A 12,569-nucleotide genomic window follows, 5' to 3' on the forward strand; every position below is an offset into this window, starting at 1 on the left:
CGGGTACCCCCATCCCCGGCGGGAACCGGCCCTGCCCGCTGCTGGCGCCCGGCCCTCACAGGAACAGACCGCAGGGGCGATAAGGTGGAAACCAAACACCACCCACAGCCGGCAGAACACCCTGTGTGCGATTCACCAGTTAGCAGCCGTATCTTTGGGTTTTTTTATTACTGGCCGAGCGGACGCGTTGTGCGTTGGCATCGCTCTGTTAGGTCAATGGGTAACGTTGCAAGCGGTCCTCCTTCTGACATATGTACAATGCGTTATTTTGATGACAGTAGTACCTAACGACCCAGCACATTGTGCTTCATCGTGTGCAAAAGCATACATCAGCTTAAACCACAGTCTTCATGGCAGAAATGTTTGTGTTCCATCAGTTCCATTGATGTGGAGAAAAGTGCAGTACTATTAAAGCAAGACACCAAGTTGGATTTACTCAGTGTGCTTTGGTTTGCATTGCAGAGCAGTCTGGGAGCTCACTGACTGCTGTCCTTTTGGGTAAAACCATGCTGGAAGATAGTTCGGCAGCACCTCTGTGGTGTGGTCCTGCTGCTAATGGTCATTCAGTCCACAGGATCAGACCTGCAGGTAGTCCAAAGTCATGCTCCCCAAGATGAATGTAGCTGGCATAAACTTGCAACTGTTCTGCCATGATTTGTATCTTCTTCAGAACGGTAATAGCAGCTAACTGCAGAGTTTGTAAATAAACACACTACATTTGCTATTCTAGCTCCTTGTCTTGGGCAGGTATAAATTCGGGCACAACATACAAAATGTTGACTATACAATGACGGTACACAAAGCCACACAACTATTGCTGCTGAAATCATACAATCCTTTTTGGAGATCATGGTGTGCATGATAGGAGATTATAAAGTACTCTGAAAAGAACAGAAGCTCCAAAATGAATTTGTTTTTATTGCTTCAGTCTGCTTCTTACAGTGTATCTTCCATCTGATTTAATCAAAGGGAAAGCCTTTGAAAGAAGCACAGGGTGAAATCCTGTATTCTGCCTCATTTCTGGAGTGGTTTGCGGAGGAAGCTCGCCGGGTTTATGGTGATGTGATTCCAGCGTCTGCGAAAGACAGAAGAATCCTGGTGCTGAAGCAGCCAGTAGGAGTGGCAGCCGTTATAACCCCAGTGAGCATAGCTGAATTTTTCAAATCATGAGGTTTTCCGCTCAGCCCACAGCATGGGGCTGTGGCCTTATGGCTCCTTGTCCTCCTCCAGCCCTGCAAACACCCCTGTAAAATTTCATTTCTGCCTTGTACTTGCTTCCTCCTGGATTAGCAGTGCTTCTTTGTAGTGTTCACTTAGGACAAAGCACATCATGCAGACCTGTTTGGGTTATCACATAATTACATAAAATGTTAGCTATTTCTGCAAAAACAGGAGGCAAAATTTTCCCAAGTTTGATAGTACTTTTTTCTCTCATCCTAGTGGAATTTCCCCAGCGCGATGATTACTCGGAAGGTTGGTGCAGCTCTGGCGGCTGGCTGTACGGTGGTAGTGAAACCTGCAGAGGACACGCCTCTATCAGCATTAGCTCTTGGGGAGGTGAGCTTTTATGCTAAGCTTTACCTTTGCAGTTGACTGAAGCTGTAAATGGGGAATCAGATGGGTTTTGAACATGACTCTGGCTAGCTTCGTACATGAAGAAAGGGCAAACTGGCTGACTTGATCCAGAAGTTTTAGTTTAGTAAGAATCTTTGAAAGTTGCCTCCAATGTGGTCTGGAGCCTCAAGGAGGAGGACCCGTCTGTTTAGCTACACAAAGCATCTCTCTGTCTTTCCTTCAGTTACTTTGAATGACAGCCAGCTTAAAACCAGAGCTAAGCTGCTCTCTTGACACCATGGCATCTATTACTAGTTGTGCTGTGCACTTTCGGCTTCCATTGACTTACGCGCTGGTTTCTTCAAAACAGTAAACAAACATTAAATGACTATTCCTCATACAAAATACACTGATAATGCAAATTCTGTGTTTCTTCTGTTGCAGCTTGCAAACCAGGCTGGAATTCCAGCGGGAGTGTATAATGTTGTTCCTTGTTCCAGACAGCAGACACCAGCTGTAGGGGAAGTTCTGTGCACTGATCCATTGGTAGCCAAAATATCTTTTACTGGCTCTACAGCAACAGGAAAGGTACATAAATGCATGGAATATCCTTGAATATTATTGCTGTGGTTATACTGGAAAGGTAGGGGGAAGGTGTGTGCCTTTATATAGAGCCACCTTCTTTTCTGGCTACTGTATGCAGATTGTCCAAATAATTGTGTACTTCTTGAGACACTGCCTATTTACTTCAGTGTCAGTACTTCGCAGGAGGATGCCTGTGTGGGACTTCTGGATAACTGCCCTTTATTAAATTATAATGTGAACGGTTCTGTACAGGATGCTCCTGTTTCATATCATAAGGTGACAACAAACTAATAAGAACACTGAAATGGAGTTTCAAAGGTACTGTTCAGGAATGGCTTCTGCAGTTGAGAGAAACTATTAGAGAAGTGAGGCCCTTGAATCTCTCCTGTCAACCTTAGTCAGTAAGCAATCTTGTCACCATCTCAAATGAAATCAATAAAACTGCGGAGTGTGGCTAGAAGATGATATAATTCTATGGGATGGCTGGATGCAGAATGAAGAAAAAGTCCGGTATCAAAGCAATTCTTAATCCCAAATTCTGTCAAATCTTGCAAAAATTTTGTAAGCGTAGTCAAGATTTATATTACCAAAGAAAGAAAACAAGCAAACAAGAGTGACAGTATTAGAGTATAAAAGCCTGACGTGAACTGAAGTTGATGAAAATCCTTCTCTTCATTATTTCTTGGCCAGAATTTAATCTCTAAAGACTTTAATGGAGGAAATTAGTCTTTGTTTTTGTCATAGGAGAAAACAGATGGTTAGCATTATAGAGAAGATGCAGATTAATTCCCTGCCAGAGTTAGTTTTTCACTGCCTGCCATCTGTGGTTCCACAGTTCACATCTGGTAGGAGTACAGATTTCTGTGTCTCCTCTGTTGCCTACAGATACTGCTGAAACATGCAGCTGGCACTGTGAAGCGAGTTTCCATGGAGCTTGGAGGACATGCTCCTTTTATAGTGTTTGACAGCGCCAATGTGGACCGTGCTGTTGCGGGAGCCCTTGCTTCCAAGTACAGAAACTCGGGGCAGGTAAGAGTAACCTTTCTGTCCTTATTTTTGGAAAGCGAAGAGCTGTACATACAGTTTAAGCGGCAAATAAGCTATTTTATGTTAAAGGAGAGCAGAGAACACTTCATTGTGAAGAGAAGGATGCTGGAGTCACACTTGGCTCTGGGCACTCAAGCTAGTTGTCAGCGAGTCTGAATAACAACACTGCAAAATCCCATGTACTTTCGTAACGTACATGGCAGTCAATATCACTCAGAAGGAAGTTGTTTGCTAGGACCCCTCACAAGAGCATGAGAAGTGATAAGGCATTTTGTCATGTTTTGTTAGTATTAAATTCATTGTAGAACTAGAGCTGTGAAAAGGCACCATCCTGTCTCAGTTCTCAGGATTATATTTTAAAACACGTGCCTAGCCATTACTTCAAGTCTTATGATAAATGTTTCTATCTGTAAGACTGTGTTCGATTCAAGTCTTATTTTGTGTGTGTGTGTGTGTGTTCTGAAAGCACCCAGCAGGACTTAAGGGGATTGAAATCTATTAAGACGGTCATGGCTAGATTTTTCCACAGTGAATAGGTAAAAGAAGTGATAGCCAGGATTCAAGTGTACATGGGTTCAAATGTATTTTACTTAGAGTAAAAATTTTTTTAAGAGCATCACTTTCCAGAACAGTCAGCTGAGCAGGGACGTGTGGAGACAATTCCAGCGTTATGAGTATTACCTCTACACATGAACATGAAGTTGACGAACTCCAGCTTTGGAGAAGCAGGAAATTTTTGGTGGGATTGGGAAGTAATTTTGTTGGGAGAATGTTGCTTGAATAACACAAGAAGAATACGTAATACTTATCTTGGGAAGGAAGAAAGGAAACAAAATCGAATGGAATGTGGATGAGGACCACTGAGTGATCAGACACAGCTTGGACAAGATCTAATGTAAAAGGCACCTCTGCTGCTGCACAGAAGGACAAAGTAGCTGTTACTTTTGAGAGACTGTAGCAATCAAAATAAGATGCAGTCAGAGCAAAGGGGTAGCACAAATAAGTAGGCCAATGAAAGCACTTAAATTCCAGGAAGAAAGCAAACTCAAACTCAAGTAATGAAGAGTTAGAAAAAAAGATCCCACACCACCAGGTGTGATTTGAGGTTCTGCTGCTCAGTCCAGCATTCTGCAGTCTAATTAGAAGGTACTTCTTGCAGCTTCTGGACCTTGGTTGATCGGTATATCAGAGTCCACAGAACTCACAAAATCTTTTCCCAGCATAAGTGACTTAAATTTAGCAGCGTGGCGTATTTCACACACGTAATACAGCTTGTTGAAATTGTATTTCTAAAGTGTGAGGAGTGATGAAAGAAACAGCAAAGCTAGCTAACAGCTTAGGATGATAGAGAAGATGCAGAGGGCAGATCACTGTAGTAACCTGATACTGTGGCATGAAGGCCAGAAAGAATTCATTGATAGATTCAAGACAATATAAACTACTGTTTTTCCTTTTTCATGTTTGTTTTCAGACCTGTGTTTGCACAAACCGTTTCCTGGTGCAAAAGGGAATCCATGACGAATTTGTGGAAAAGTTTGCTAAAGCTATAGAGAGAGAACTACATGTTGGAAGTGGATTTGATGCAAAAACTACACAGGGGCCACTAATTAATGAAAAAGCAGTGGAGAAGGTACAAATAAAAGATTTCATTTTTGACATCTTCATTTCCTTTTTATGATCCATAAAGTAACTTTTATATTTCACTTTTTTCACACTTGTTTTGTTAGAATGTATTTGCAGTAGGACTGGAAGTGTGTTCTGTCCTCCAACTCCATGTATATATACAGATGAACAGATGTGGCCAGTTAATGTATCATTCCCCTATTCCCATTTAGGGAAAAAGATACCTCCTTTAGGAGAAACTGATTCCTCCTGATTACTTCCTAGCTGTTTTCAGGAACATTTACTGAAATTTGATACACTGAGAGAGTTGTGTGTTGATCCTGCAATTCTTGAAGCACTGTGAATGACAACTTATTTTGAAGAACAGTGCCTCTGTTCTGCAAAAGCTAAGCAGAATAATACATTCTGGTTAAAAATACCAGAGTGCTGGATGTTGCAATCACTTGAAACCTTGCGTGCATAGTTTGGGTCTTCTGTCTTAGATGACTCGTGATTCCATGAAATATTTTTTTTTAATCACAAGAAGTCACATTTTCTATAATATTTCACCCTTCCTAAGGTTAAAGGTTATTAAATTATGTGGTTCATACTTTCTAACATACTATGGCTCAGTTATATGCAGGCTCAGTTTGAATCCCATTATACTTGAATGCTGCCAGATTCTTTCTGTTTGTAAAATAAGAGAATATGAAAGTATTCAGAGTTATTTGGGAGACAAAGGAGACAGAATTTTGATTTCTTTCCTTCATGTCTTCCCTCTATGCATCACAAAAGTCGTGTGTGTGTGTATCATGTACATCTTTATATACATAGTGCATCACAAAAGTCGTGTATCATGTACATCTTTATATACATAGCACTGTATATAGTCACTTAACTGCCTTTCCATTACTTCAAAGGACATTATTCTAGGTGGAAACTACTACTTTAGTTTTCTTATTGCTTTCTTGACTTTGGATGAATTGTAGATGTGGGGGGTGGAAAATGTTCTTGCCAGTATCATCTTGAAAATTTTCCATTTCTCTTTGAATGACAGTCATGTACTTGTGTTTTCATAGTGCTTGGTCACCGATATCAGGTATACTACTTAGTCCTGCGAAGACTTTTTCTCATGTTAGATGTAATCTTTTCATCAGAGAAGCTGGATCTTCAATATCCATGAGACTGGGGCCATAGTTGTAATTTATCCCTCTGAAATTATGTCAGACTGAGAGAAAAAAAATTTCAAGAGAAATTGTAAATGGTCTTTTGCAAAGTATAAACCTCTTTAAAATCCTCTGTTTAATACTGGAGAGTAATTTATTTAGTGGAAAATATACTATTGTTCATTCCTAAGTGATACCTTTGCGACTTTTATTTTGCATACCTCAGGTGGAGAGACACATTAATGATGCAGTTTCTCAAGGAGCATCTATTGTGACTGGAGGGAAACGACACAGCTTGGGGAAGAATTTCTTTCAGCCAACGTTACTTAGTAATGTTACAACAAAAATGCTTTGCACCCAAGAGGAGACATTTGGCCCTTTAGCGCCAGTTATCAAGTAAGATTATTCATTTTCTAGATTAAAAATAGCAATTAAAAAAAACACGGAAAGATTATTTTGAATAAGATTTGAATGACAGTTTGCCAAAAGATACTTTTGTACAATCACAGAAGTCTTCTAATAAGACGGGGGTACATATGTGAAAACTTACTTTGGATATGTGGTTCATTTGTTTCTCTCTCTTGACATGATTTTAGCATCTCTGCAACTTTTTGAGAATTATTTTCTTTTAAATTGTATCAACAGTTAAGCAAGGGTAAATAGCAGCAAAACCTTCATCAACTTCATGATTTGTGGTATGAAGTAGGAGGGAGGACTTTGCAGTTTGTCGTGTGATTTGCTAGTCCTAATTTTTTCTGATGGAGGATGAATTAAGAGCTCTCTTTTCTCCTTGAAACCTTCCCTGCCTCCATCCAGAGCAATTGTATGCGATTGAAGAATGTACAGTTATCTCTTGTAATTGAGAGTGCTTGTGTCATTGGGGAAATTGGTGGGCTAATCCATGTGAAGTAAATGTTTTAGCTACCAGTATCTAGGGAGGATAAAGGCAATCTTAACTACTTAACTGCATTTTAAATTAAGAGAAGTGGTACAAACTTCTCCATTGTTTCAAAGTGAAAATTAAATTAGACATTTAAAATACACTTTTGAAAAAAAAATGCATCTTGACTTTTTTATTTCTGTTAAGGCTGCTTGTGAGTAAGTCAGCAAGACGACAGATGAACTCCAGGCCTCATTTGTATTTTTTCTCTTTATATTAACAGATTTGAGACTGAAGCAGAAGCTGTTGCTATAGCAAACGCAGCTAATGTGGGTTTAGCAGGTATGCTTCTGTCAGATAAATGTATTTCTGTGGTTTTACGAGCTATAGGCTTGTGGGGTGACAATTTTTAATCACAGGAAGGCTCTTTTTCACAGTATTGTGCAATTATTCTTTTAATTTTGATTTTCCTTCCTGTGTCTCTGTGTCTGCATGGCAGGATATTTCTACTCCCAAGATCCAGCTCAGATCTGGAGAGTTGCAGAGCAGCTGGAAGTTGGTATGGTTGGTGTTAATGAAGGCATAATGTCCTCAGTGGAGGGTCCTTTTGGTGGGATAAAACAGTCTGGCTTAGGGCGAGAAGGTTCAAAATACGGCATCGATGAATACTTGGAAATAAAATATGTCTGCTTTGGAGGCTTATAAAAATCTTCAAAAAGCACAATCCCAACAACTTGGAAAAGAGTGCTGTAGTTTTAATAAGCTTCTTGAACCAGAAATATGTACGAATGCAACTTCTACCTTCTTCACAACTAAGCAACCTTGTTCTGTATGTGTAGAGATACTTAAGAGTGTTCTGTGCTGCCATATGTTTTTACGTGTTCTTTATTAACACATTCAGTTTTTCAGCAGTGTGGTTACAATGTCCCATCATTTTTAGTAAGGAGTAGGCAAGAATGCACATTTGTTATTCTTGGCTTACTCCTGTGTAACCGGGAGGGCTTGGAGACTTGTGCGTAATGAAAATAAATCATCACCGTGGGCAAGGGGAAATGAGGCCACCAGTTTGTACTGCCTCTAATGGTTCAGCGTGGCTGTGTGAGGCTTTGGGGATGGCAGTCTCCCTTTAGAATTCTGTGTAAATACTCACATTGTCTAATGTGGTTACGTGACCTCCTTCTAGAAGCAGGCGTGTTTTTTTGTTTTTTTTTTTAATTGTGGGAGAATCTGATGCTTATGAAAGGTGAGGAATTGCTTTTAGCTACAGCTAGGCCTCCGTGCAGGCAAACAGACTGCTTTTTCAGTGCGAGTTAATGCTGGCTGCAGAGCTACTACCTGCTCAGCTTTGGGCTTCTGTGCAAAGAGCTGTAATTTGTGTATAACAGCTTGCACATCTGGGATCAAATACAGCCCCTCCTTTGATGTTTGTGAGCCCCAGCAGTCCTGGGAACGTGACATCCCAGGACAAGGAGCTGCTGGCTTAGTGAGTAGCAGGAGGAAGATGGGATGCTTACTTGTAGCAATAACTTGCAGAATTGTAAGGGGACACTGTAAGGGCTGTGTGAGGAAGCACAAGTGGTGACATGATGATATAGATAAACTCCCTTCCGTGAAAAGAATGTGACTCTCCTTGGTTAGAAGAACAGTCACTGGTGTAAATGTTGCTCAGTGTCTAAAGGAACATTACTCACCACCTCCAAAGAACATGAGCAGCTACATGGTTCTGTTCTATGGGCTTTGTGCCTCGAATTGGATTTGTGGTTACACAGGTAAATGTCCATTAGGGAGGAAGTTTTTATTAAAAAACTTTGAACTTGGCTAACTTGTGACCTAATAAACATTTAAATAGAAGTGATTAGAGGTGAGACTTCTACACATCACCTCGCTATTCCATCATCTTCAAAACATGATGTAAAGTTTCCTTAATACAAAATAAAGAATGCTGTTTAAACATTATTTTAATGGCACTCAAAAGAAGCACTTTAAAAAATTTGCAGTGTTTATTTGGCAAATAAAATCAGCACTGCAGAGGGGAATAAATTTTGTTTCCTGTGATAGCTAACTTTATTTGGTGTGGCTTTACCCATTAATTATTAAAAATAAATAAAAAAAGGCAATAGAGCTCTTCTTATACGCTAATGAATGTACCCTATGAAAAGGGATATTTTAAGATATTTTAACCAATCACGCAAACAGGTACCAGGTACACAAGACTTGGGGGGGAGGAAGGGGGGAAAAAAAAAGGCAGCAAGCCGAAACTGAGTTTCGCGGGATTTTTTTAAAGCGCACATAAGGTAGCATTGACTGCTACTTATTTCTCAGTATTTTTTATGGCTACATTTGTGTAACGCTTGAGACCAGGTGGGTCTGGAGCACATTATCTGTCAGTAGAGCGTGTGTGCATCATGCCAACCGAAGGGTGGTTAAAGGACGCTTACTGCACTTCCAGCAATTTCAAGTGCACCAAAAATGCACATTTAAGATGGTGAGGACTTAACACAGGTATCATTTGCAACATACATGCATGTTGTCAAGAACAAAAAAGAGGATGGCCTGTTTCTGCACCAGTTGCAAGAAAAGGAAACTTCTCAGCTTACACTGTCAAATGCACAGGCTGCCTGAATTTGGGGAATACAGTGTTGTGGAAGAGGAAGCTGTTTACCAGCCTTGGCTGCCAATACGTGTTTATTTCTTACTGGAAGGAGCAACTAGGTAGAAGGTGGTAATAACTTGGTGCCGGGGTACCACAAGACAGTGATGCAGGCGCACTTGCATGTATTGTACACAGGCGGAACATCTGGCACTGAAGTTGCACAGACTGAAAATATGCCTGCCTGTGAACTGCAGTATAAGGTCAAAATTAAAGTTTTCTCATTTACTGCTGTATGACAGTGCAGTCTTGAATTTGGGTGTGCTTCTTGGGACGGTGCAGTTGGAGGATAAATTCTTTAACCCATTGCTTTATTAATTGCAAAGTTATTGATCCAATGCATTGGTGCACTTAAAATCTTGATGTCTCTTCTGAGAAATAGCACTGTTAAAATTAATGACTAAATGTTTACTTTTTTCTAGCAAATAATACCTTTTACTATGCCTGATAACAAGCACAAACCATAATTAAAGATGAGGTATGTAATAAACTTTAAAAATACCTTTGTCTGATTGGATTCCAGCATAGTATCCTTGTGTCAGTAAGGTCTACATCAGTTAAGCACAGAATATTCTTAAAAGTTGTCTTCATAGCAAAAGCTGTGATTCTTCAACAAAAGATATACTTGAATTTTCACACCTCAGTTATGTTGATTACACCTGTGATAGTTCAGCAATTTCTGGATATTAAAACTGTGATGGAAGAATGTTTTCAGTTAATAAATAACTTCTGTGAAAGCACTGGATTTTGTGGTGTATTACATTATTCTTCAATGTGGAATTGACAAACTGACAGCAGCCACGTTAAGTTCAGTCTCTCAGATTTGCACAGCACTTTTTGTTCTGCCAGCTCTCGCACTGAAAAAAAAAAAAAAAGACACTTCTTTGCATCCACATGTTCATGAGGTGTAAGATTTTGGTTACCCCTGTTACAGTCCCTTGAATCTAAATAAAATAGATGAGGCTACTTTGTCATACTAATATGCCATCAATCATTTTGTGTGCAAGTCTTTTATGCTGAAGCAAACATTTTAGTACAAGATACAGGCTTTGTGGATCAGAGTGCCTTAGGATACGGTTTCTTAAATAATTCTTTACTTCATTTATTAAAACAGATTTTTAGAAGCTTTCTATTTCCATTTAGTTAATACAGTTTTGAAGCCTCAGAAACCGTCTTCTAATTTCCAGCTCGACTTAGTCATGGCCAATTTCCATTTTATTTTCTTATGTTACCCTTTAAACAGCTGTTGTCTGACCCCCACTGCCTGTCCTCTCTGTAATAAACTCTTAACAAATTGTTTACCTGTTCTACTAAATGCTAACATTTTTAGCTTAAATAGGCAGAAATTATCTCCAGCTGCAGCGCACAAGGTTTTTTTTTTGGCAAGTCACTCTAGGTAACGCTTGTCCATTGGTATGCTAAGCTGGGAAAGTTACCTTGGGTGCTCAGAATAAGCAAGGTAGGCCCTTGATGCTGCTAACACTGATCCAATACCAGTGAAGAGAGACAGTCTTACTGGTCAGTATGTGAAGCCTGACCACTATCTAGTACTTAATTTTGTTTACAGTAGCTGGCAGAATGCATTTTGTTACCTCTTGTCACCAAGATGAAGGAAATGTTTAAAGCAGGGTAGCCTTCTGCAGCCTGTCCATCTCCAAGACACTGCTGGTTTTAGACACATTTTATTCTTTTATTGTTAATTGTGCTTGCATGAAGTCACTGAACATAAACAGCAGTTTAAATCGTTAGAACAGTAAAAGCTATTTTATTCTGTGCAAAATCAATCAGGCATGTGTTGGGAGTTGGGCAATCCTGTAAGTAAAAGCTCCATGCTTTGACTTGGCATTGAAGTACCTGTCCCGGTAACTGGCAGAGCCATACGTGTAACTGGTCGTGCCCTCTGTCCTAGCCCTACTGCTTATGGAAGGGGTGAGCTGCCTTAAAGGAGGGGGTTTAAGTATGGTGTTCAGAAGCTTTAAGTTAAATTTTAGCATTTGTTTAAAGTGTTTTCAATGTCAAGCCTCTCGGCCTAGGACCTTCCAAGACAGAAGTTGGCCGTTTATTCACTTTATCAGTGAATGCTGAAGCTACTTAGCACACCTGGTTCCAGTTGTGTAGGAATCACTACTGACCATCCTCTGTTGCCCAAGTGCAGGGGCTTGCTTCAGCCTACCCAAAGGGGAAGGGTGAGGCCGCTACTGTTACCAAAACGTAGAGTGCAGTGACAAACGGGCAGATTCCATTCTTCAATAAAGGACACTACATATCTCACCAGCTCATTCAGCAGCCGGTATTCCATTGTAGGAGTCACGTAGGAATGGAAGCGGCACCATGTACCCAAATACACTTAAAGTTGCTTTTATGGTTTTATGCTTTTTCCTTAGGCAAAGACACTTAGATCTCATAGTACTTTTTATTATCATGATTGAGCACAAACTTCACACACACTGATGCATGGATTTTTCTTTTCCAGTTCAGAAACAGGCAGCATAGCCTACCCCTAGCTAACAGCAGTATTTTGGGTTATATTGCACACTAGTATCTCTGATTACTGCAAAACAGCCGTTGTACTTGCAAGCACTCAAGTATTGGATTTGCTATAGAATAAGACAAAAAACTTGTGAAGTCACCACACTTGGCATGACAGATGGTGAATATTTACACACAGCCAAGTAAGGACAGGCACAACATGTAAACTCCTACTGTGAACTACAGTAATTTTTTTTTTTTCTGCTCTCTGATGTACTGAATTACGTTCCCTCTCCGAAAAAAAGATACTGCTTTGCTTTTGTCAGTAGGAAGGGATCAGATATTGCCCTGCTTTTATGTTTGAGTACAGACACAAACTATGGTATACAACGTCTCTCTTGTTAGCCTGACCAGCGTTGAGTCCAAAACAGAATGCCACATCTAAAAGAGTACCTGACAAGTTCCTAGAAGGAAAGACAAAACTTTATTAGTAGTTACATAAATGTAGTAATTTCAGCTCAGAAATGGCTCCAGTTACAATACATTATCATTTGCAATAAATAACATTTTCTAGAAACAGATTCCTAATATAAATTCTGTAATAGCTCACCCACAC

At 40.0% G+C, this 12,569-nt stretch overlaps 1 protein-coding gene across 1 annotated transcript; it reads left to right on the forward strand.

Annotated features, from left to right (window-relative positions):
* The first annotated feature begins 787 nt into the window (after positions 1-787).
* ALDH5A1 (aldehyde dehydrogenase 5 family, member A1) lies at positions 788-7,539 on the forward strand. Its single transcript, XM_009887226.1, has 9 exons — positions 788-793; positions 970-1,140; positions 1,441-1,557; positions 1,999-2,142; positions 3,025-3,174; positions 4,658-4,816; positions 6,181-6,350; positions 7,118-7,176; positions 7,334-7,539. Exons 1-9 carry the CDS (start codon positions 788-790, stop codon positions 7,537-7,539), a joined length of 1,182 nt encoding a protein of 393 aa, XP_009885528.1.
* Positions 7,540-12,569: the final 5,030 nt, after the last annotated feature.

The sequence above is a fragment of the Charadrius vociferus genome, unplaced genomic scaffold (genome assembly GCF_000708025.1).
Source record: "Charadrius vociferus isolate BGI_N301 unplaced genomic scaffold, ASM70802v2 scaffold1086, whole genome shotgun sequence".
Lineage (NCBI taxonomy): Eukaryota > Metazoa > Chordata > Aves > Charadriiformes > Charadriidae > Charadrius > Charadrius vociferus.

Excerpts from the sequence above, each read along its gene's own strand:
- ALDH5A1 (XM_009887226.1), top strand. Across the intron at positions 1,558-1,998 it reads CAGCATTAGCTCTTGGGGAG|CTTGCAAACCAGGCTGGAAT; the intron begins GTGAGCTTTTAT and ends CTTCTGTTGCAG. Across the intron at positions 3,175-4,657 it reads GAAACTCGGGGCAGGTAAGA|ACCTGTGTTTGCACAAACCG; the intron begins GTAACCTTTCTG and ends GTTTGTTTTCAG.